Raw genomic sequence first — 25,942 nt, 5'->3', positions numbered from 1 at the left:
TGGAAAGATGTTATCATGGTTTGGGCGGAATGGTATGGCCTAGAGAAAGGAGTCTTGGAGGCATAGTCCACTTGAATCGTTTAAGGTCCGTCCGTAGATGATGACGTTAGTTTTGAGTAACTTATCGTGCTACCACATATCCAATCATAGGAAGTATGAGCCTATTACCTCCTTTGTCTTGGTCATTGAGGCTTAGTCTTAGATGCGTGGCCATTGGGCTATGTAGAGAGGCTTAGGGGTATCCCTAGTGGACCTAGGTGACTCTCCGTGTAAGCTAGGCATACCCTCAATGGCTGAGGCTTGTTGGGGACGGTTGATGCGAGTACCTCTTATCCAACTTGGCCGGTTGGGTGAGCCGCATGGTCCTTGTGTTGTATGGATAAACAAGTACACTTGCAAGGTTAAATAATCAATTCGAATTGCCGCGCTCTCAGTCACGAGCAAGCTAAATATCCCATGATTTTTTTGTAGAAAGTTCGTGTACGTTGGAAGTGATTCATGTCTCACTTTTATGATCAAGTACTTGCTCTCCCTTTAATCAACTAAAACTTGTGTGGTGGTTTGGGCAAAATAGTTAATTTACTAGGAAACTAGTTGTTGGATTAGAGAGCTCATGCTTATGCAATAATTACTTAATCATAAAGCCTCATCCTTGTTGAACCCCTTTGTATAATCCTTGTTTATTTATTCGCGTAAGTCTTGCGAGTACCTTTGTACTCATTTTGCTTTTAACCTATGTTGCAGGTGAGCCGAAGTTTGTGTTTGGTCACTTCTATGCCGCCGATTTTGTTGCGGGAGAGGAGTGAGTCGTTGTGGTCACAATGACGTTCTCGAGTAAAGATGTCATTTTCTTATCACGTTTTAGTTTCTTTATCAGCTGCGTAGCTCGTCTTTTGTGAGAGCATAACGAAAATATTGAACTTATACTAATGACTCTTTTAGTATTTAATTCGTGAGCCCAAGGCTTGTAATGTGGAGCTTGAACCTTTTAATTTTAGATTTGAACCATCCTTTTTTGAAAATCTTATTGTTGGATCTTGTGTTATGTAAAATATGCTCTCTATGGATCTTACGGTAATGTGCAAATTATATGACGGTATGTGCTTATTCGTAGGCACATGACAAGCACGTACCGGAGCTACTAAATTTGATATCATTTTAAAAGAATGACGTGTCGGTTGTTAAAGTCTCTAGACATGGGTCAGTACGTGGCATGCTTTTGAGCGAATATGTGCTGGCTCTCTCGTCTTAAAGATAATAACCGGCAGTTGGCTTAAAACTGTTCTTACAGCTACGGCCGCTGCCGCCGCTGGCGTGGGGACTCGCCATGGTACTGCTGGGCGGCGGAGGGCGGCAAGAAGCGAGACGAGGAGAACGCACAGTAAAACGAGGCTGGTTAAGAAAAAGGGTCTGCCCACAGTTTCTCGGCAGCAAGCAGGAAGCTTCGCGGACAGAGGGGGAGTACAGTAACTCTTACTTGGAACGGAGGGAAGACATGAAGTCAAGGGAGAGATCGCAGCCGTAACGAGACAATCTAAGGGAAATTTTGGCCTACGTGGCATAGCTGGCCGTGCGCCGAGCTCCGCTCCTATCATATATAGGAATTTGATTCGGGTAAACCAGCAGCTCTGCTAACCTTGATGAACGTAACCTCCAATTGAAAGAGTTCAGTACACCGTAGCGAAACCCAGTTAAATGAATCATTTGAATTCGGTAACATTGTACTTCTCACACAATTCGCTAGCTAGTAAATTCTGCCAAGTGTCAACCTTTGAACAACTTGGAGGCAGCAGGTGACATTTCACTTAGAGGTGCTGCTGTAAATATCCGTCATGAGGACACAATCAACAGTATTTGCTAGACTGCCGGCCGGACGATACTAATCAAAGTATTCATTACCTTAAATTAGAGCAAATTTTGTCGACCCAGCAAATGTTAGCCCAATCTTTTAATCAACTGTTGATTGTCCGGCCAGCTTGCAACTAATAGTGCGGTCATGTTTAAATCACTATTTGCCAAACTTGACAATCAACATCATCGATTTGTACCCTCGGGTCTCTGATCCATCACCGGCAGAAAAAATAAGAGGCATTGAAGCAGCCACGTTTCCGCACTAACATTCATAATTGAAACTGCTTCGCCGTTGTACAGTTTCCTTCTGCCCTGCGCCCCGGCTACAATTCATAAACAACAAGGGAATAAATTAGCTAGTGAGGTTAGTGTTGGAAGGATCCATGGCGAGGGAGGAGGGCGCCAAGGAGAAGGTGAAGCTGGTAGCAGCGGTGTTGGCGCTGGAGATGCTCATAGCAGGCTTCCATGTCGTGTCTAGAGCCGCGCTCAACATGGGCGTCAGCAAGATGGCATTCCTCGTCTACAGGAATGGCTCTGCCCTTGCTGTGGTTGCTCCTTTTGCCTACTTCCTCGAGAAGTGAGTATTTGTAATATGCCTTTGTTAATTTGTACAAGTTACTGATTATCTACAGATTTATCATAGATGTTCATTTCAATTGATCAAGTGCTACGGATAAGGTATGGGTAGATAGCCAACAGTTTCGTAGTTATCAGTTTCGCTTTGTGGGATGCAGTTCGAACAAATTAGTCGTCTTATGAATCTGCTTTGTGGGTGGTTATAAGGAAAATCGAACATAAACTGCATGCACTTCTCCATGATAAAGTCCACACAATACAAAGTCTTCACGTAAGTATACACAAGACGAAGTATTTACGCAAGACAAAGTTTTAATTGCTGACCTCCAAAACATCCAGAACGAAAAAAAGTACTGATGACCATTAATTAAACAAAACAAACCTGGTAAACTGAAGTGATATAGCACCCAATGCAACTTATCGACAAGCAACTTGACGAAAATAGTTGATTATCTGGACCAGTAGGAGCGCTATATAAGATCCTTTCTGTCTTTCAAGCACCGTTATGCTAAGTTGTCTCAGTCAAAAATAAAAATAAAAATCTCATTATGTATACGTACCCCTCTGCAGGAAAGATAGGCCACCCCTCACGTTACTTTTGATGGCCGAGTTCTTCATGTTGGCTGCAGTTGGGTGAGGTGTATAGCATTTACTTTCATATTGGCCGTACTAATTTAGTACGGTTTCTAACTCTGATCCGTGCAGGACTACATTCACACAGGGGTTCTATATTCTTGGTTTGTACTACTTGTCACCAACTTATGTCTCTGCCATCCAAAATTCGGTCCCTGCAATCACATTTGTGATGGCTGCTGCTTTGAGGTAATATAATTGGCAAATGTGATGCTTTTCACTAAGCAATTTGTATTCACGAGTTATGCAAAGCACTTCACCTAAAGCAAACTTGCTGGCAACTGAAAGTCAACATGTGCATTATTTATTACTTCCATGGTGTTGGCCCAAGCAGGCACAACCAGTTGATGAACAAAAGGTGAATTTATAGTAGCATGAACATCTATATGTATTTTTTTTATTTAACCTGAGCTAGCTGGATGTGATATATGAAATTGGGAACATTAGACTAGCTTGTCATTTCCACGTTATTAGACTGATCATACTTGTTATGCCATTTCTTGTCTTTTTAACCAGAATTGAACAGGTCAATATTAAAAGCGGACATGGGGTGGCAAAAATAGCAGGCACGGTGGCGACCATAGCAGGGGCGACCATCATAACCCTCTACAAAGGGATGACATTAACAAGAGATTCAGAGGGTACCCACAAACTGAAAGACATTAACGTTATCACGAGTCCAGGATTTACCTGGATCGCTGGATGTCTCATCATGTTTCTGAACTGTCTTTGCTTGTCTGGATGGATGGTTCTGCAGGTTCATTGCTACTATTTTGCCTTCTGTTGAACTCATTTTGGTGTTGGCTAGCTTTCATTTGTATCTTATTATTTGTACCAAATAGACATATATCTAACGGATAAGAGTGGATTAACTTAAAACTTAATACAGAGGAAAACATATTTTCACATTTTATTTGCAACAGAGAATTGTTAATAGTGAACTATAGCCATTTTGTCCTAAAACATATATAGAAAAGAAATAAAATGCCAGTAAGTTACATTCATGTCAGTGTCAGTTTTGAATTGAGGCACTCAAGACAATTCCAGGCTTTGTCATATGGCATCATAGCTTGACTTTTTGTTGTAGTTTTTTGCAGTTTATTTTCCTTAACCAAATCTCTTTTGGATTTAGAGTTTACAACAGGAATTTTATGGCTTATAGAATTTGTATTTAGGATTCTTGTAACTTATCTACTTATAACAGGTCCCGGTTTTGAAGAAATACCCAGCTAAGTTATCATTTTTTACAATCACTTTGGCATTGGGGCTCATCCAACTCATAGCTGTAGCACCATTTTTTGAGAGCAACATAGAGAGGTGGAAGGTGCACTCTAGAGGGGAGCTTTTCACCATCCTGTATGCCGTAATTCTCTTTCTATGTGTTCCTTAATATTTTCTCATAATTTGAGCTATTTTGCATATTGCTAATTATATCTTATTCAAGATTTTGTAAAAGGTACCATTCTTTGAATCGAATTCATGGTTTATCGCAATATATATGTTTAAAAACTGAAGTTTATATTGGTGACTAGCTTGTGGGCCGGCCTTTGGCCAACAAACTATTATGCATTATGCGTTAGAGTAAATTTGAACTGGAGAGGGTTTTAGGAAGACTTTGTCCTGCTTGTTTTTGTGGAAATATGTTACTCAAATTTAACTTATGTTGTTCTTACTCAGATTTAACTAATGTTGTTCTGATTCAGAATATAAATTAATATTAATATACTTGTTTATTTATGTTGGTGAAATCGAATCAGCAAAATGGAATTTCAGAAAAATAAACATCTAAACAAGATTAGATAGAGGATATGTTTCTAGGGGGCAAAACAGAGCTTGGGTGAATGTACAATAACTTCTTGCGCGTACTAACGAACGCAGGGTATTGTGGTACTTGGTCTTGCCTGGTATGTTATGATTTGGTGCATAAGTAAGGGAGGCCCGCTCTTCGTTTCTGCCTTCCAGCCATTGCAAACTGTCATGGTTGCCATCCTGGCGGCCATTTTCCTTGGTGATAGACTCTACATTGGAGGGTAAGGCATGCACACCAAAAAGATTTGACAATGAAACCCAACTGGCAGGAAGGAGCAACACCACATTGGTGTTTAGCTACCAGAATCATCTGATAAAATTTATCTTTTTCTTCAATTACAGAGTCATAGGTGCGGTGATCATAGTGGGTGGTCTCTATTGTGTACTGTGGGCGAAAGGTAAAGAGACCAAAAGCAACAGTGATCTGCTTGCTGAAAGAAGCTTAGCACGGAATCTCCTTCACGAAGAGAGTACATACGGAAGTCCATGAGGAATTTCTCACTCGAGAGTAATGTTGCAAAATATAGTATGGATACTAATTATCAAAACGAAAGGTTACATGTGTTTTTGTGGCTTAAGAGCACACCACAAGCAGGGAACTGAAGCTATTACATTTGGGCTCATTTAATTAAGGGTAAAGTAAAGTGCATCCATGATGTTGTATGATTGTTTCATTTTGATCCAACAAGTTATAAATGTTGCATCCACCATACACTAAGTTGTTCTCTACATGCATATACAATCTACTATACACTAGCGGCGCATACTCCGGGGACGTTGTAACACCTCTAGTGTTAATCATATGCATTAACTCCTAATTAAAGGCATAATCATCATCATTAACGTTAATCATGCATGCATAAGTGCATATTTAAAATTTCATGTCTTCTCATGCATTTAAATCATTATGCTTGTGTAATTTGTGCTAATCACATGAGTTAAACATTTTTTTTTGGGGGAAATGAATGCAAGGAAATAGTCAAATAATGGAATTAAGTGAAAAAGTTTGTGTTTGCAAATCTTATGTCACTCAACTCAACTTAATAAGTCAAAAATATTCTAAACTCTACTTTTCTTGTTTGAAGGTTTAAACCTATTAAAAATTCAAATTTCGGAAGGTTGCAAAGCTGAAATTTTAACCATGTTAGAAGCAAGTTTAAAATTTATTTTGACTGAACACATAACTTTTGACTAATGTAAAACTTGTAGTCCAATGTTAGTACTTCAATGTGGTGTGGTTCCTTTTTAGGGCAAACTTCGTTGAGTGGTTCAAATCCTCGGTCAAAATTCAGTCAAACCCCTATTTTAAACCCCTTTTGGCTGAATTTTAAATTCACCATTGACTGCTGTTTGACCCCTTTTTCTTGGAAATCTTGAGCTCAAATCAATGTGCTCCCAAAAGCAATATTGTAGATCCATCCTTCTCTCCAACTTTCGTTTTGGCCGATATTCAAGTTTTGGTAACAATTTTTGAGAAATTGACAGACAATCATCCTTTGACCCCATCACTCTCTCACATCTCTCTCCCCCACGGGTTAGAGCCCGACGGCAACCTGGCCGACGCTCACCGGGTGCCGCCCCGTGCGGCCAACCCATGGCTGAGCCCGTTTGATGCTGGCCGAGCCCAACCGCATTCACCCCCCTCCACCTGCGCCTTATCCCCTCCGTAGTTGAGCAAGACCTGGAGCATGATCAAGAGGAAGTGCAAGTTGAGCAGGCCAAACACCTAGAAGCTACTAACCCCGTTGAGCTGCAAGGCAAGCCCCAGAGCATAACCCCTTACTTGAAAGCTAGACAATGTTTATTTATTTATGTACTGTGCATTTAGGTTTCTAGGTATTGTTTGGAACCCTAGTATGCATGATTCTCCCTATGTACCTGTTGATGCCAAAATTTTGCAGAATTATTTTTAGAAAGGAAATGGAGCTGATGGAACCCTAGGGAGAGTCGTTTGAGTCAAAGCTGTCAGGGGATCCCGGTCAAGGATGACATGGCATTGGTCAAAAGTGATGTAGACTCGGTCAAGGATGAATGGATGGAGTTTGAATCGGATTAGGAGATGATGTCATTAAGGAAATTCGGAAGTCCGATTCCTTCTGGAAAGCTTTAAGAGATATAGTAGTAGTTCTTTTAAAATTAAGTTTGTAATAGATTGTAATCGATCAGAGTCTATAGTTTTAGGTATAAATAGAAGCGGTCAGGGTTTTGTAAAATAACAATCAATCAATACAACTTTTCTCGGCACTTTGCCAAAACCCTAGGAGTAAGAGCAGAGTACTTTTCTTATCAATTACTCAATGATTCTTTGTTTCTCACACATATGCCAAATGCAACCGATCAGCGAGAAGAGAGTAGATAGATCACAGAAGAAAGGTAATCATCAATGCATATATCAGATGCCTCAAACAGACAGATAGATAGACCGTAGCTGCATATACCCAAATGCCTCAGTGCAAAAAGGTTAGTACTGCCATTTCGTAAGTCCAAATGCCACAGATCAGACAAAATTAATAATATCGTTCCATATGAGAGCGCATGGATAGGAAGGCATACAGAGCACATGTCTTAGTACGTAACATATCCTAGTACATGACATTGGCTAGGGCATGCTCAATACTTTTTGCAGATTCAGTGGCATGGAAATATGCACAGATTAAAACTATGGCATTGCAAGCATTGGCATATATTCTCAGAGTTAATATGTTCAAACTTCAAAGTATAGCAACTACCGATTCATGAGATAACTGGCTTATGTTGCAAAATAACCATAGAAAGCGAATCAAATATTAGTGCAATCTACACATACAATTGTTGGTATAATCAACAACAAGTCATAGAAGAAACCCGCTTTAACAAAATTGTTCCATGCTATTTGTAATTTTCAAGTTCAGCGTTCACATCACTCTATGAGCTGACGCATTCTGCTGCATAATTATTTTTTCATTTATGACATTACTAAGGATATTATGGAATTTGAGAAGCTATGACCAACCACCATAACAAAGAGAGAATGTGCTCTGTGCAGAACAACTGTACGAGCCAAAACAGAAAACACCAAAAGCAGAGGAGCTTAAAGTTTCTTTGACAGGAAAAATGAATCTTACAACCACAGCAATACATTTCATAATACACAGCTAGAGAAGCTTTTTGGAAGACGAAAATTATTCAGAAGATAGAACAAAGTACCTCCAAGAACTTAGTTCATCCCAATCTGCATTTTCATTGCCGACCAAATTCCTCCTTTTCTTGCCTGTGTAAAAATGATCCAGCAAAAGTCAATCCAATGTAGAACAAATTGCTTCTAGGAGTATGGATGAACAATTACTCTTGATCTCTCTTAACTCCAAATAGCTAAATTGCTTCTAGGAGTATGGATGAACAATTACTCGTGATCTCTAACAATTACTCTTGGTCACCTCAGACGAATGTGATCACCTCCTACTGCGAAACAGCTTCTTAACCCCGTACTGCTTGATCACAATGAACATCGATAACCGCAGAAGCGTTTTCGATATCTAAACAGACGATATCTAAACAGACAAAGCAACCAGATCAGACAAAGAATATGAGAGCAACAAAGGCCATAGATAGGAGATAGAAATTAAAATGTGAAGTATGCTGTGAGGACACATTTCCTAGTAAACAAACCTACATTCAATCTTATGACAAGAACAAATAGACTAACAATTTTCTTTTCTGAAATGCGGTCAAATAAGAGGACTAAAGCACGAACATAAATTAATAAAAAATTACTCATTTAAGGACTGCAGATGCATCCAAACAGACAAAACTAAATGACTGTCTACCCAAAGACTATCAAATATCCCTGCATCAGTATCGCTCACCGGCTTCGCACCGAAGCTTCAGATGGCTGATCTAATCCTCATGACCTTCTTCTTCAGTTCCTCGTACATTTTTCACACATATTCACAGGTGCCTAATTACAAAAGCAGGGTTTAATCTCTGAAAGAAAAAACCCAGAAAACTGCAGTCAAGAACTTAAGATACAATTTGTAAAGTGACGGGTCCAGGGACCCAGGGTCCCAGTGGGCCCACTTCCTGTTGGCACTCGGAATGGCCTAAGACCATGCATGGATCAAACAAGTGCCCTCCTGGACCGTGACTTTCTCCAGGCCGTCCAGGCCCATGGTCCTGACCGGCCAGCTGGTCGGCTGGAGCCTCGGCCCGCGCCCCCGACCGAGGGGATGACCAAGGCCTAGGTCCATACTATGGTCCCGACCTAAGATGTTGGTCAAACCCTGCCAAGCACGACTCACGCACGTGTCGCTTTTCACGACTAATGAGGTCGGGGGCCGGCCGGACCTCGCACACTGACCGTCCCTAGGGGTAGATGCTGAGGATAAGGACGGACGCACCAGAGTCAAGTAGCGTACAGGGCCAACCACTCCCTCCACGGGGGTTATAGCCCCTCTTACTACCACTATAGGGGATACTATTCCACTTGCCCATCCTCACGAAGGGACGGGACGCAACGTCATCATGATGCGGCGGACAGGCCTCCATCACAATGGAGTGACGAGGCATAGCGCCAGGGACGGAGCGTGACTACCATACCGTACTTATCGTCGCACGCTCGCCCCCAACTGACGGAGCATGACGCACAGGGACAAGATAAGACGGCCACCCCAGGATGTAGGACTTGGATGATGGTCATCGGAAGGCCCCGACTGACAGAGTTGGCAGTCCCGAATGACAGAGCTGGCGACTCGAACCGACGAAGCAAGGAACACTCTCTCTTTCCACTCACTCTTTCTACCTTTTGTTTCCTATAACGGAGACCCCCTTTGGAATGTAAAAGGGACGGTCATCCGCCTAGGGAAGACACCAAAAATCTAGACAGATCTCGATCATACCACATCATCCACTCGCAAGCTTGTAATTTTCCAAACTTTCACGAGCACCTGGGCTTAAGCAATACAACCGACTGACCCCCTGACTGGACGTAGGGCATGATTGCCTGAATTGCCTGAACCAGTATAAATCTTGAGTCATGATGTGCTAGGCCACATCGGATCACGATGCATGATACACACTTCGAGTTGGTTTAGCTCCCAGCGATTTCCGAAACTGACAGTTTGGTGCCGTTCATGGGGAGCGCATCGTGCGTCCACTGTCCCGTCGATCGGATGGCCTTCATCTCCGACACGTCCAGCCTCACAAGCCTGAGCGATACGACTTGCTTTAGCTCGTTGGAGTTTCAATGGCCTCGCCCGTTGGACTGGGAACCCCCTGTCTTCACGCCCTTCCATGCTTTCCGCTTCGGAAGCCTGGACTTCGTTACCGATCATCTCGGCACACTCCGCCTCCGCGAGGAGGCTACTCCTCTGATGTCGCTCGAGGGAAACACCTCCTCGACCGACCCTCTGGCTAATCTCGACACCGAGGCACTTGTGCGGCGCATCGAGCTCATGCTTGGTGCCAACCCTTGAATGAGTGACGTGGACTTACTCCTGTTCTTGCTGCGCAACATTTTCCGCCAACTCTCTGGAGGGACCCCGCTGTCCCCACCACGCTTGCTGCATGGACGGTTCCTGTTTGGCCTCACAAACACCGCGGGCGTGTATGCCAGGGAGCTCTGGAAGATCATGTCACGGCCCCTGCTCACCATCGAATTCGTGGGCATGACGGGGTACAGTCCTGCCTCGTTCCACGACCTTTTCTCCGATGACGACCTCTAGAGCGAGGGTTCCAGTGTCGGCGATGTGTCATCCCCTGGCTGCCCCGCGCTGCGGGAATGTGCCATGGCAGATGTGCAGGGACGACAGCTGGTCCCAGTGGAGACCGAGGACACGCACACCCCGCCAGACCTGTGCGCATAGGCCCTGGCTAACACCGAGGCAAATGGTGAGGACTTATGTCAGTGACGGCCGCACCAGCTGCTGCTCGCATCAGTGCACCCCTGACGCAACTCTGAGCCGAATGCTCGTAACATTGCGGGCGGCGCGCAGGCGCATGCCCTTCAAGTCCAGCAAGTCATCGTTGTGGATGCCAGCAGCCCCCTGCAGTTTGCGCAGGCCAGGCAGAACATCGCCACCATAACGATGCTTCTGCGCAACCTGTCCGAGCCTGCAGACCATCAGTAGCAGGAGCTCCACTGCAACATCCAGACATTGGTGGAGCGTGCCACCGTGGAGCAGGCAGAAAGCTCTGCGTCAAACCACTGGCACGCAGCTTCCTTACCAGTTGGAGGGGCAGGCTCGCAGCAGCTAAACCCTCAGTCCACCAGCAGCAAGGGTGCCCACCCCAGGCAGGTCGTGACGCCGCGGCCGCGCTACACCCCGATCCAGCCCCCGCTGAGCAGCGCCCCCCAGTGCGCGGTCGGCTCGGGCCCATCTACAACGTGCGCAATGTCATCCACTCATGGCAATTGGCCCGCCACGGTGCCGATGTCGACCGGGCCGCCGCGAATGCAGCTGAAGCCCACCAGCCCAAGGGGGAGCACGAGGAGGCACCCCCCAGGCATGGTGGCCAACCGTGCGATCAGGATGGTGACCGCAGCCCCATTCCGGACGACCTAGGGCCGCGGGCTTTCGGTTGTCGCATCCAGAAAACACCATTCCCACCGCGCTTCCGACCGCCCACTAACATCACCAAATACACTGGGTAGGCGAACCCCGCTGTATGGTTGGAAGACTTCCGGCTCGCTTGTCGGGCCGGAGGAGCAGATGATGATTACTTCATAATCCAGTACCTCCCCATCTGCGTCAGGGAGTACATTCGAGCATTGCTCAAATTTTTACCGCCCAACAGCATCCATAGCTGGGCGGAGCTCAAGCAGGCCTTCGTCGGGAACTTCCAAAGGACGTACGTGCGCCCGAGAAACTCCAGGGACCTCCAGAGCTTCAAGCAGGAGCCTGGCGAGTCCTTGAGGGACTACATCCATCGGTTCTGCAAGCAGTGCAACTCCCTACTTGACATCGTCAACACGGACATCATCAGCGTGTTCCTCTCAGGGACCACCTGCAAGTCTCTCATTCCAAGCTTGGCTGCCCGAAGCCGCACACCACCCGCGAGCTTCGAGATATCACCATGAACCATGCCTTTGGCGAGGAGGTAGTCGAAGTGGTCTTCACCAATGGTCGGTCCAAAGGCAAGGGCAAGTGGGAGGACAGGGATGAGAGCCCCTCCTTAGGGCAGGGAAAAGAAAGAAGAAGGACCGACCTCATGCCAACCCCAATATAGTCGCGATGGCGGACCGCGCGGGCAAGCGACAGGGCAACACCGACCACTTCGAGCAACTCCTGGAAAAGCCGTGCACCAATCACGACTACCCTGTCAAGCACAAGCTCAAGAACTGCGAGCTTCTCAAGCGCATGCTGGGTCAGCCCAGCAAGCACAAGGTCGGGGACTGCGATAAGGAGGCCCCCAAAGATCAGGGAGCACCGCCCAAGGACAGGAGCAGCTTCCCCGACCCGGATGGCTACCTCATGATCTTTGGAGGTCCTGAGGATGACTGCACCAAGCGTCAACACAAGGTCCGACTCGGGAAGTCTGCGCCGCCAAGAACGCCATCCCCAAGTTCCTCCGTTGGTCGAGCACACTGATCACCTTCGACCGGGGTGACCACCCTCCCAACGTCCCCCGACCGGGGAGCTACCCACTCGTTGTCGACCCCATCATCGGCAACAAGCGTCTAACCAAGATGTTGATGGACGAGGGCAGCAGCCTCAACATCTTGTATGTTAAGACCCTCGACACCATGGGCATCTCGTGGTCCAAGCTCCGCACCTCCATTTTCCCTTTCCTCGGCATCATCCCGAGCATGAGGGCGTACCCCTTGGGGAACATAGACTTGCCGGTCATGTTTGGCAACCGTAGCAACTTCCGCACCGAGACCATGATCTTCGAGGTGGTGGACTTTGAGGGATCGTACCATGCCATCCTCGGGCGTCCGTGCTATGCCAAATTCGTGGTGGTCCCCATCTACACCTACCTCAAACTGAAGATGCCAGGGCCGAACGGCATCAATATGGTGAGCGGTTCCTTCGACCAGGCGTATGCCTGCGGTCGCGAGCACTTTGAGCTCACCACCGCCATCGCCAACTCCGCCGAGCTAAGCTTTGTCGGACGGTGGAGGAGGGTGCTCCCGCTTGCAACGACCATCCCCATCCAGCACCTTCCACCCGACTGAGGACACCAAGGCGACCGGGGTTGACCCCAACATCCCATCCAAGACCGTGCAGATCGGGACCCAACTTTCGGCCAAACAGGAAAGTGCGCTCATCGACTTCCTACGCGCCAATCATGATGCCTTTGCATGGAAGCCTTCCGACATGCCAGGCATCCCGAGGGAGATCGCGGAGCACGAGCTTCGCATCAAACCGGGTTCCAAGCCAATGCAACAACACCTACGCCGTCTCCATGATGAGAGGCGTAGGGCCATAGGCAAGGAGATCGCCAAGCTCATGGTAGCCGGCTTCACCAAGGAAGTGTATCACTCCGACTGGCTTGCCAGTCCCATCCTTGTAAACAAGAAGAATGGGAAATGGAGAATATGTGTTGATTACACTAGCCTTAACAAGGCGTGTCCTAAGGAACCTTTTCATTGGCCGCGCATAGACCAGATAGTCGACTCCACATCAGGATGTGAGATCTTCTCTTTTCTGGATGCCTACATGGGCTATCATCAGATTGCGACCTTTTTCATCACCCCGTTCAGCACATACTACTCCATCACTATGCCATTCGGTTTGAAAAATGCTGGTGCCACCTACTACCAGTGTTGCATGCAGAAGGGTTTTGCCGATTAGATTAACCTACCCCGGCAGCCTGACCAGCTTGGGTCATCGAAATCCACGATCGCCGTCTACGTAGACGTCATAGTGGTGTAAGAACCTCGTGTGAGAGGCCTGATCGCCACACTAGATGCCACGTTTGCTAACCTTTGAAGGTTTAGCATAAAATTGAATCCCGAAAAATGCACCTTCGGAGTTTCGAAGGTGAAGCTACTCGGATACATAGTGTTCGAGCGTGGCATTGAAGCCAACCTCGCTAAAATCACAGCCATCGCCAGGATGGGCCCCATAACGCAATGTGAAAGGCGTGCAACGACTCACCGGCTATGTGGCCACCCTCAATTGATTCATCTCCCGACTGGGCGAGCGGGGAATGCCCCTCTACAAACTCAAGAAGTCTTGAGCCCCCGACTTGTTACCCTCGTCATCATCCTCCTAGTCCTTTCGCTTTCCTCCTTGAGGGAGGGGTGGTGCATTGCATGACTTGTGGATGGTGATGCACTCGAAGAGCGTGTGTCACCACTTTGTGTGTATCGGGTATTGTTTGTGCATGACTTTCTCGAATTGTGTGTCATTGTTCCCCGACTTCTTGCCACATGGATTCCGCTCGACAACTGTGACTTCTTGGTTTGGCTTGCGCTTTTGGGTATTCCTGAGTGGTTCCGCTGGCTCTTGTTGAAGTGCCGTTGCCAATGCTTTGCTTGTTGTGGTTGCACTTGGGGAAGCGGTCGTTCTCCTCGTCCTCCTGGTCATCCCACCGTGCCATCATGTCATGCAGCTCCATGGCAGTAGTCAGGCGATTGCGTGCACAATCGTGTACGTGTGCTTCGAGAAGAGCCTATTCTAGAAGCAGCGGATGACATCCTCATCTGTGATGTTGGTGATGGTGGCACGTGTCTCGAAGAAACACCGGGTGTAGGATCTCAAGGTCTCGTTCATCTCTTGCTTCACCTGGGATAGATCATGGCAAGTGCCCGCTCTTATTATGGATCCTTGGAAGTTGTTGATGAAGGCCCACTTGAGGTCCTCCCACGAGTCCACCGGAAAGTAGAGAGCTTTGGTGGAGTTGGATCCCCCTGAAACTTCAATAGCAACGGAGTAGCATCGAATCCACTAGCGCGGGTCCTGCTTACCATCGTACTTGGGGTGTAACACCCTAATTTTCAGTTAGGAACCTAAATAAATTTTGCTAGATTCCTTTAGGATCCACAAAGTTTTTATTCCATCATTTTGATTTTAGAGCATTTACCATAAATTAATAGTAATTTACTTAACCATAAAAAGAAATATAAGGAAATATAGGTTTTGTGCATTTCATACCACATTGCATTACTTTATTATTTGTCTTCCATTTGAATTTAAATTCCAAATTCAAATTCAAATGCATTTGAATGCAATTTTTTTTCTCCCTCTTTTTCTCTTTGGGCCCGGCCCACTCTCTTTCTCTTTCCTCTCTCTCTTTTTCTCCCACACGGTCCAGCCCAGCTGGCCTTTCTTTCTTTTCTTCCCTCCATCGCACGACCCAGTCCAGCAACCGACCCCCGTGCCTCCTTTCCCCGGCCCAAAGGCCCACCCGCGCACTAGCCCTCTCCTTTCCCTTCACTCTCTCGCTGACAGGCAGGGCCCGCCTGTCGGGGTCGTCCCCGACCTCGAGCCAGACTCAGGCTCCAGCCTGAGTCCGGCCACGGCACGGCACGGCCTCCGCCCACGAACAGCGTCCTGGGCCTGCACGCCAAGGTTCCGCGGCTGCCCTATAAAGCCGCTGCCCGTGCCCTAGGCTCCGTCATCCCGCAACCCCCGCCTCTTGCCTCGTGAACCCTAGCCGCGCTGCCGCCTTCACTGCCAAGCTCGGGCATGCCGCCGTCTCGCCACTCCACCACCGCTCCATTGCCCCCGCCCGCCGCAGAAGCTCCGCGTGGAGGTGGACATCGTCGCCGGACCTTTTTGCCTCTGTTCCCCCGCCTTCTCGTGCGCGCAATGTCTCACCGGAGCTCCGCGACCGCGCACCGCCACCGTCCGCCTTTCCCCGGCTCCGTCTCGCCAACCCGACCCCCTAGATGGATTCCCCGTAGCACCCGCGTCCTTCCCGTGCAGCCTGCGATCGAAACCGTGGCCGGAATCGCGTTTACGCGATTCTCCAGCGAGCCCGCCGCCGTCTGCCGCCGGCGCAAGTGCCGCCGCCCCGCAGCCTCCAGCCGCTTCTCAGCCGCCCGATCCAGATCTGACAAACCCGATACCGGTCAACCCTTGGGTTTTTTGCACTTTAGCCCCTGAGTTCTATAGAAATCAACCTGCAGTCCACGGCAGTTCAAAAGTATTCACAAATAGATCCTTTTCTCCTGTTTAAGCCCCTATCCTTTTTTAAAGTAGAACCCGCCGTCCCTAGCCCCTCTGTTTTACAATCTAAACCCTAGATCTAAGGTTTACATTCTAGCCCATGGTTTCTTTGTCTAGAGCCCTTCTAGTTTCGAAACTTCTACAAATAAGCCCCTGGAATCATGTTTTAGCCATAACTTCTCCGTTTTAACTCCGTTTTCATCGATTCTCGTGCTCACGCTACCCTTGCAACGTATACAGTAGTTTTATAATGATGTTTTCCTCTATTTATATTGGTTGGTATACTGCTTATTATTTTTTATATTTGTTTGTTTGTATGTACTTGCGTGTTACGATAGACGGTGCGCAGTTCGAGGGTCCGCAAGAGCAAGGCTTTGAAGACGTTCCTGAGCAGCAATAGTTCTTTGATGAAGGCAAGTGGTCCTTGATCATACTCTAGTCCTAATAACTTTACACACATTTACCTTATATGCATGCATGTGTCTATAATATGATGGATCCCAAATTAAGGATGTGCCTAGTTCTTTTGAACTTTCTTGATTAAACCTGGGTTATTATATTTATGTTGTAGCACGCTAGTTGCTTTTACTTAGACTTTGGTTGGATAATCTGAAAAGCATGCTATACTTGTTTAACTTCATGTTCTGGAATACTTTATTGGTAATAACTGCAAGATCATTGCATTAATTGGAACATGGAGAACCACCTAGGAAAACAGTGCAACCATAATACTACACGGCTCTGGTCTTGGGTAATTAATTAGAAACTTTAGCTTGTAATGGTCTTACCGAAAGGACAAGAGGGGAGTGCGTTGATGGGGTATAGCTCAATCCTCTTGGAGGCTTTGTTTATGTGATGAGGATATCTCTCCTTTGCATACAATGTAAGGACCGATCACTAGAGCACGTGCACGATAGTTGGATCTCCAGGTACGTTCTAACCTTGTCAATTGTTTTTTAGAACTTACGCTTGGTTCGATGCATGTGTTATTGATTAGGAAAAATGTAGAGGACCAGCAAGGATTTGGACAAGGCCAAGGAGTCAAGGTAGAGGAGCTAGGACGTCCACACCAAGGAGGAGTCCATGTCCAACTCGACTTCGACTCCACCTCGGATTCTAGAACTTGACTTCACCAAAACTGACGCCCTGGCCACATACGGAGTCAGAATTGGATGTTCTATATATGGTTGGAACCAGAATTTCATAGAGCTTCCAATGGCACCAGTCCCACCTCAAATTCCTTCTGAGTCGATGGGAATCATCGACACAAGTGCGTGTCCAGATTCTGTCAGGGTGCTGTGTCACCGTCTGTTAGGCCGTTGGCCCGTGTACTGAGTTGGAGCCCATTAGGGTTGCGTCTAGGGGACTTGCACGCCCCTAACTCCCTTTTATTTAGTATCCATCTCCACTTTAGGGTTTGGGTTTTGCTTAGATTTAATCTGTCATCGAACAGTGTCGCCGTTTATCAGTTTGTGAGACTCCATCTCGTAATCAAGTCTGTTTGATTGCATCTCCTATTCTTGCTTGTGTTCTTGATTGCGCTTGCAGGGATAAAGCCTTCATTGTGAGGTCATTCGTGTGACACGGGTGATAACCAATGGAGCAGTGGTGTAGTGATTGCGAGGTTCTGTTTGTTCGGAGCCTTGGATCATCAACGTCGAGTTCTCCACCAATCAAGTTTACCGTACCTCTCGGAAGATCGGGACTCAACCTCCTATCAAGCAGTATCAATTATCAGGTTGCCGTGAGGTATACTCGTGTGCCTTTAGATTTGTTTTGTTTCTGTCCTATAGTCCACAAAAAAGCCAAAAAAATTTTACTCGTTCGGACCTACAACCCTCGCTCGGCCTTTTGTACTATTTAGTTTTGAAGTCGGTAGTTCTAAGTTCGTGTCCTAGGTTGAGTTTGGTTACTGGTTTAGATTTTTTTAGTTCAATTTTGTTTCTTCCAGCCGCTGCCATCCGTAAAAAAATCAATCTGCCAAAAATTTTCCATCCACCACCGATCCACCTATTCGTATCCGATTCCGTTTCCACCGCCACAACACCTAATTCAAAAAGTCCTCCTAAAAACGGGCATAATTTTTTTTTCTCGGAAAGCTCTCAAAAAGTTGCACATACGATTTGTGGCAGAACCAATCCGCTTGAATTATTCCGGCTCAAGTGCGCTAGTCATCACTATACAGGCGATACTAACTCAACGCACTTCAAACGGAACAACCCATTGGTTTGTCGGGTCACCGTCCGATTCAACCACAGTTGCACAGGATCAAGGTAGGTTTATCTCGCACGAAGGCGAGTTTACAATCACACCACAGCTCACCAACTTTTAATTCATAGAAATATTAAACATTATTACAATCTGTTTCAAACTTAAAGTAAATGTATACAAACATTGTTTAAAACCACAAGCTATGCAAGCTTGTTCAGAGTCACAGCGGAAGAAATTAACACGCGACTACCCACGTCACGAAAGTTGACACCACGCTCAGCCCGAAACATGGAGTCATTCCGGAGGGTCATTGCCAGCCGGAGACGGATCCCAATCCACGGACCAGCCAAACGGAATAGAGAATGGATAGGCTGGACTATCCGTTTGGTTCTCATAGGCCATACCTGAAAGACAGACTAGCAAGTCTGAGTATACTAATACTCAGCAAGGCTTAACTGAAAATTGAGTATACTTAACCCATAACTAGACCATGGAGGATTGAGAGGTTCTTGATTTCTTTTTTTTTGCTGAAAAGCAACAAAGGATATGATCTAATTTTCATATTTTAGCTTTCAGATTCTAGCTTCATTAACCATTCTAGGTAAGCACCTATACTAGATAAGTAAGGTAGAGATTAGCATCTATCAAGATTATTCCAACAATAGTTACTGTGCTTACTCTATGTGGTAGAAGGAGCAAGCAGTCTCAATCTCCGCAAGAAATAGATGATTCTAAATTGAATTTCATAACCTTGCAAGGGTAAACCTAACTCACATGCTTGGAACATCCAATGATCGTTCCGAAGCAACCATTTGCCTTTCATTCTGACTCGTGGATCAGGGCCACCACAAGCGACTGTAGGACCATACGCACATAAATGTGCAGGACGTACGTCTGTAGCGCGACTACATGACCGTACTCCTATCCGCTGTGCGGAACATACTCCCGCATGTTGGTGCGTGTGCGAAAAACCAAATTACGAGTGGTGGGGGGGGCGTATATCCACTCCTCGGGCCGATCGGTTACTAGGCTTACCGCTTACCATAATTCGCGGCATGTGGCTAGTACTTTGAAACACTTGACCACAGCTACCACACACTGCGACCTTATCAACTTTATCCACACAGACGGGGTAACCTTCCAAGTCATGATACCGCACATGACCCCGTCCATCATCCTTATAGTGATTGCAGAATAGTAAACATTCAACTCCTATATCGCGCGTGATAGGAAATCACTCAACTTCTGCCGGTTCTATTAGCAGAGCATCTATTCGATAAGGACTCAGGCACAATACATAGGTTCCTAGGATTCATGCAACTAGGGTTCCATTTCAACTCCTAGACTTAATGCATAATATAGATATATATAAGTATAAAACTGTATAAGTATAGTAATTTAAAATACTGGGTTATGCGTCCGGCTTGCCTTCTTGAGCGGGGCTGGGGTCAGGGATGTCAAAGACTTCCGAACCTTGGTTCGGGGCTTCAGTTAAATCCTCGACGATATTCACCTGGTCTTCAGAAAACCCTTGCTCGGGCTCCTGAATTAACTCGTAGACTCCATCGCTGAGTGTCGCTGACTCTACATGAGATGCAATGATTTGTTTTAGGTGGTTTTTGAGTTAAGAATTTCACTTCATGATAAAGTTGCAATCTAACAAATTGATAAACACAACTTCATAAAACAAGAAATTTAATTCAAACCTACCATTTGTATCTTAATTCAATTATCATAATTGATTGGATTAATTGAATTAGGTTAACAAGTTTGATTTTTATTTTGAAATCCACAAAGGATATGGCCTTGAATTTTTGTGGGTAAGTTTACTTCGAACAGACAAGCTTACTTTGAATTTTTCAAAAATTTATGAAAACATAAACTAAAGAATTTGAATTAAGTTCAAATTTTAAGTTTAAATTCTTGAAAGATTTATTATGAACTACTCATTTAAAGAACATCACATGGTAAAAAGATCTAGGCATGAAAACCTTAGTAACATGTTTGACTAAATTTAAACCATTTCAAGCTTGATTTGCATAAGTTTAAATTAGTTCAAGCTAGGGTTCAGTACTGCAGGTGAAATTTTTACACAAGCTTACTTATAACTTAACCAAGTTACACAACGAAAATCACAAGCAATAGAGATAGCATGTAAAATTTATACTCAAGATACCCTTTTGCTAAACTTTAAAATAACTCTAAAAATATTTTGTTTCAAACAAAAGTTGTAGAGCTAGACTTCTGGAGTGCAACAAAACTTGTTTGGCAATTTTTGGATTTTTCTACAAATTCCTATAGATTTTCAGAGTTGGCTGATTTGAAATGGGGGGTACTGATTTTCCACAAAAAGGCCCCTGGAAAAATTTGAATCCTTGCAATTGGGTACTTGGCCGGGTTAAACAGAGAAGCCGATCGACGGCGATCGAATTCCGGTGAGGGGGCTCACCGGCGGAGGGGAAAGTGGGGGAAAAGCTTCAGGAGCTCACGACGGTCACGGGGGTGGCCGGTGTTGAGGAAGAGAGGCGCTGAAACGGAGGGTTGACGGCGAACAGGGGCGGGCGATGGGGCTCCGAGGAACAACGATGGCGTTCCGGTGGCCGGAGTGCCGGAGGACGGCGGGGAAGTGGCTAGAAAGCTTCCACGCGATGATGTGGTGCTGGTGGTGTGCTTGGCAGGGGCTGAGAGGCGGTGGAGCGGTGGGACGATGGTGAGACCGAGCGGCGGCGGAGCTCGAGCTCATCGGTGCTGTGGTCTGGGCTGCTCGAGTGCGGCAAAATGAAATTGGACGGGTCTGCGAGCTTCAGTGCAATGCGACGGTGCTACTGGAGCATTGAATTGCGGGTGGGAGGTGGCGGAGGTGGCTGACGATGGCGGGCAGGAGCTGCAGTGGAGCTCCGGCGAGGCGTGGCACTCGGAAAGAAGGAAGAGAAGCAGAATGGGCGTGCATGAGTGCAAGAGTGAGTCCGTGGGGAGCTCAGGGACGTGCTTCAAGTCGAGGAGGAGACACAGCGAGCGAGAGCTACTGCTGGCAAGCCGACGGGCGTGTGACGCTCGGGGCGACGGCGGCGCAACGTGGAACGGTGAGGAGAGGGCCAGCGCGAGTCGGGTGAGCGGCGGGCGCAGCGCTGGAGGGGCACGTGGCGCGGAGAAGAGCGGCGCGGGGTAGCTAGGGATCGAGAAAGCGGCCGGCGAAGGCGGCGGTCAGGCGCAGAGGGAAACAGAGAGAGGGAGGGCTGGAGGTAGATGATGAGGACCTTTCTGCAATTTTTCAAAAAGTGCAGGGACTCCACTGTAAAGCCAAATTAACTTTCAAACTATAGCTCAAATGAAAATGTGCCCAAAAGCAAAAGTGTAGAGATTAGCAAGATCTACAACTTTTCTTTAAGGGTCAGCTTCAAAAGAGTTAAAGATTTGAATCTAATTTAAAACTTGACAAAATTTACACTCCAATTTAAAACTTGACAAAATTTAAAACTTCAGAGACATCCTATTTTAAATCTACACTCCAATTGAATCCTTAGGGTAGTTTCACTTCTATCTTTGGTTTAAAAGTAAGTACTTGCTTCTTGCAAAATAACCCTTTATATATTTTGATTTTACGTTCCATTCTCACACATTTTGCACCAAAGGACCTAAATTTTCAAGAATTACAAAAAGCCCCTTTTGCCTTTGCATTAAAGTTTTTAACACACATACAAAAGATTAAATGCACAAACTCATACTAGAATCTAGTGTGTTTTCTTCCTAAGTACCTGAATGTCATAGCCTTCCCCTCTAAAAAGAATCTCGTCCCGAGATTCCGGCACAGGATGGAATCGGACGATCAGATTTGAGAGTTGGCTTGAAGGAAGTCTGGAAAGTTACGTTGAGGATATGATTCGGTTGCCCAAGTTGCTTCTTCTTCAGTGTGATGGTCCCACTGAATTTTGAACATTCTGATGGTTTCTCTTCTAGTACTTCTCTCTTTGGTATCTAGTACTTTGATCGGATGCTCGATATAAGATAGATCCGGTTGGATTTCACTAGATTGGGAGTCGATGATCTCGGTAGGAATTTTGATGCACTTCCTAAGTTGAGATACATGGAAGATATCATGAATGGCCGCTATTGAGGAGGAAGTTGAAGACGATATGCTATGGGTCCACAGACTTCGATAATCTCAAAGGGTCCAATATATCGAGGGGCAAGTTTTCCTTTTACACCGAACCGTTGAATACCTCGAGTAGGAGATACTCGAAGATACACGAAGTCTCCAATCTGGAATTGTAATGGTCTCCTTCGTATGTCAGCGTAGCTTTTCTGTCGAGATTGGGCTGCTTTTAGATTATTCTGAATAGTCTTCACCTTTTCCTCTGCTTCAGTGACAAGGTCGGGTCCAAAAATTTTACGCTCGCCGGTTTGTGACCAACTCAAAGGAGTTCGGCATCAGCGACCGTATAATGCTTCAAATGGAGCCATCTTGAGACTTGTCTTATAACTATTGTTGTAGGAAAATTCTGCCAGTGCCAAGCATTTGTCCCAATTTTTGTCATACTGAAGTACGCAGGCTCTAAGCATATCTTCTAGAATCTGATTTATTCTTTCTGTTTGCCTGTCTGTTTGAGGATGATATGCGGAGCTTTGAATTAACTTAGTTCCAAGAGCATACTGAAGTTGCTCCCAGAATCGAGTGATGAATTATGCTCCACGATCAAAAATGATCGTCTTAGGTACTCCATGGAGACGAACAATTTGATCTAGATAGATCTCAGCATACTTTTTGGCGTTGTAAGTAGTATGCATGGGAAGGAAATGGGCAGTCTTGGTTAATCGATCAATGATTTCCCAAATAGAGTCATGCCTTTGGGAGGTGTTGGGTAAGCCAACGATGAAATACATGTTGATATCCTCCCACTTCATAGAGGGAATGGGTAGAGGTTGAAGAATACCGGCAGTTTTTAGATGATTGGCCTTAACTCTTTGGCAAATATTACATTCCGAGACATACTTTGCAATTTCTCACTTCATACGAGTCCACCAAAAGTTCTGTTTCAAATCTTGGTACATCTTGGTACTGCCGGGGTGTATAGAGAATTTGGATAGATGGGCCTCGTCCAATATCTACTTACTAAGCTTATGGTCCTTGGGTACAATGATATGCTCGTTGAACCATAGAACCCCTTCGTGATCTACTCGAAAGCACTTGTACTTTTTTTCTCCTTGTGCTAACTTCTACTTGATGATTCTGACCCTTTTGTCATGCTGTTGTGCCAGGATGATGTTATCCCTAAGCGTAGTTTCAATTGAGAGATGGTTCAAGCTACCTTGAGGAATGATCTCTAGATTGAGTTTCCTCATTTCCCAATAAAGAGTCTCATTGAGAGCCTTTACTGACAAGCAAGAGCAATGTGCCTTGCGGCTAAGTGCATCCGCAACAACGTTGGCCTTGCCTGGATGATAGTGGACTTCTAGATCATAATCCTTGATAAGCTCTAACCAACGTCTTTGTCTGATATTTTGATCTGCTTGCGTGAAGATGTACTTGAGACTTTTATGGTCAGTATAGATATGGCACTTTGTACCCATGAGATGATGTCTCCAAATTTTAAGTGCATGGATAACGGCTGCGAGTTCAAGATCATGTGTAGGATAGTTCTGTTCATGAGTCCTGAGTGCTCGCGATGCATAAACAATCACTCGGATATCTTGCATAAGCACACAACCAAGTTTGATTCCCAAAGTATCACAATAGATGTCAAAAGGTTTGGAAACATCCGGTTGAGCCAGAAATGGGGCAATAGTGAGATGTGCTCTGAGGGTGTGGAATGCATCTTCAGATTTGTGATCCCAGGAGAATTTAACTCCTTTGTTCAGTAATTCTATCATAGGCTTGGCTATTCTTGAGAAGTCAGGAATGAAACGACAATAATAGCCAGCTAGACCAAGAAAACTGCGGAACTGATGGACTGACGTAGGAGGCTTCCAGCTCAGCACTTCTTGGACTTTACTTGGATCAACGGATATACTGTCACTGGAGATAGTGTGACCCAGAAATTTAACGGTATCCAGCCAAAATTCACATTTGGAGAATTTGGCATACAAGTGGTGGTCTCTTAATCTCTAAAGAAAAATATGGAGATGGTTCGCATGATCTTCCGGATTTTTGGAATAAATCCGAATATCATCAATGAAGACCACTACGAATTTGTCGAGTTCTTGCATGAAGATAGAGTTCATGAGATACATGAAGTATGCTGGTGCATTGGTAAGACCAAACGACATGACCAGATATTCATAGAGTCCATATCTGGTGGAAAAGGCTGTTTTTTGAATGTCACTTGGCCTGATCTTGATTTGATGATATCCGAAGCGGAGGTCAATCTTAGAGAATATCCGGGCTCCGGCTAACTGATCGAACAGAATGTCAATGCGGGGCAGAGAATACTTATTTTTGATAGTTACCGCATTGAGAGGACGATAATCTACACATAGCCTTAAGCTATTGTCCTTTTTCTTCACGAATAGGGCTGTACAACCCCATGGTGAAGCACTCGGATGAATGAAACCCTTATGAAGGAGGTCCTGGAGTTGGATTTTTAACTCGGCCAGCTCATTGGGTGGCATACGATAGGGTCTCTTAGATATGGGGGCTGTGCCGGGTTGTAGTTCTATGATAAACTCAATATCTCTGTCCGGATGCATTCTTGGCAAATTGTCTGGAAAAATGTCTGGGTATTCGCAAACAATAGGGATGTCCTTTAACTTGATCCCTTCTACAGCATAGGCACAAGAGTTGTTGCACTCCCGTTGTGGAAGATAGAGAATAGTAGTTTCATGATCAGGTGAATCTATCTCCATGGCTCGGGAAAAGATATCCAATGACACTCGGTGCCTAGTCATCCAATCCATGCCTAGGAGGACATCCATTCCTTCTAGGTCCAATAATAGTAAATCTGTTTTTATCAGATTGCTACCCAACTGAATTGGCACCTTTCTATAAATTTGATTTGATGCAATTTTACCGCCAGGAGTCGCTATCATATAGGCTCCCTTAATAGGATAGATATCCAAGCCTACTTTTGTTCCACATTTTGCATTGATAAAACTATAGGTTGCACCAGAATCAAAAAGTATAATCACGGGTTGATGGTTTATAGAGAAACTACCCGTCATTATTGGCGCACCCTTGGGGAGTTCGGAGAGAGTTGTGAAGTTCACCCTCCCCTGGCGGACTTGTACCACCTGCTTCTTGCCCTTGCCCTTGTTGTTCGGGCTGGATGTTTGCCCTTGAAAAAATTTCCTGGGTTGAGGACAATCTCAGATGAAATGGGACGAGCTGCTGCAGTTGAAACAACGATTGTTGTTGTTTCCTTGATTGGACGGCGGAAAGCTCGGCCTTAGGCCTTGCTGCTGTTGCTGCTGGGATTGTGGTGTCGGCGGCCGATTGAATCGAGCCTGCTGGGGAGGCCTGGCTACCCATCTACCTGGTAGATTGTTTCGGGGTGGGGCTCGGGTAGCGGTGTTCTGGACCAACCGATACCTTGGCAGAGGCGCATTTGAGGGTCCCGTGGGTGTTTTCCATTTCTTCTCTGCCGAGTGGGCTGAGATGCAATCCTCTTGAGTAATGGCCATATTGACTAGTTCATTGAAGTTGTCAGTCCTTACCAGGTTCAGCCGTTCCTTAAGTTTTGTGTTTAGGCCTCGACGAAAGTGATCCCGTTTACGGGCGTCAGTGTCCGCATGATAACCCGCGTACTAGCACAGGTGATTAGAGGCCTGTGCATACT

The 25,942-nt window shown here is 45.8% G+C and overlaps 1 protein-coding gene across 1 annotated transcript; it reads left to right on the top strand.

Moving 5' to 3' along the window:
• The first annotated feature begins 2,117 nt into the window (after positions 1-2,117).
• Positions 2,118-5,579, top strand: LOC112891200 (WAT1-related protein At3g18200-like). The gene is made up of 7 exons (XM_025958136.1): positions 2,118-2,428; positions 2,998-3,060; positions 3,133-3,249; positions 3,577-3,817; positions 4,265-4,423; positions 4,939-5,090; positions 5,212-5,579. The coding sequence occupies exons 1-7, from the start codon at positions 2,235-2,237 to the stop codon at positions 5,357-5,359; spliced, it is 1,074 nt and encodes a 357-aa protein (XP_025813921.1). The 5' UTR covers positions 2,118-2,234; the 3' UTR covers positions 5,360-5,579.
• The last annotated feature ends 20,363 nt before the right edge of the window (positions 5,580-25,942 follow it).

Source organism: Panicum hallii, chromosome 4 (genome assembly GCF_002211085.1).
Source record: "Panicum hallii strain FIL2 chromosome 4, PHallii_v3.1, whole genome shotgun sequence".
Classification (NCBI taxonomy): Eukaryota; Viridiplantae; Streptophyta; class Magnoliopsida; order Poales; family Poaceae; genus Panicum; species Panicum hallii.
Note: the sequence above shows the minus strand (reverse complement) of the source record. Positions and strands in the feature narration are given on the sequence as shown.

Excerpts from the sequence above, each read along its gene's own strand:
- LOC112891200 (XM_025958136.1), top strand. The coding sequence starts at position 2,235 with ATGGCGAGGGAGGAGGGCGCCAAGGAGAAGGTGAAGCTGGTAGCAGCG. Across the intron at positions 3,818-4,264 it reads CTGGATGGATGGTTCTGCAG|GTCCCGGTTTTGAAGAAATA; the intron begins GTTCATTGCTAC and ends TACTTATAACAG. Across the intron at positions 4,424-4,938 it reads TTTTCACCATCCTGTATGCC|GGTATTGTGGTACTTGGTCT; the intron begins GTAATTCTCTTT and ends TAACGAACGCAG.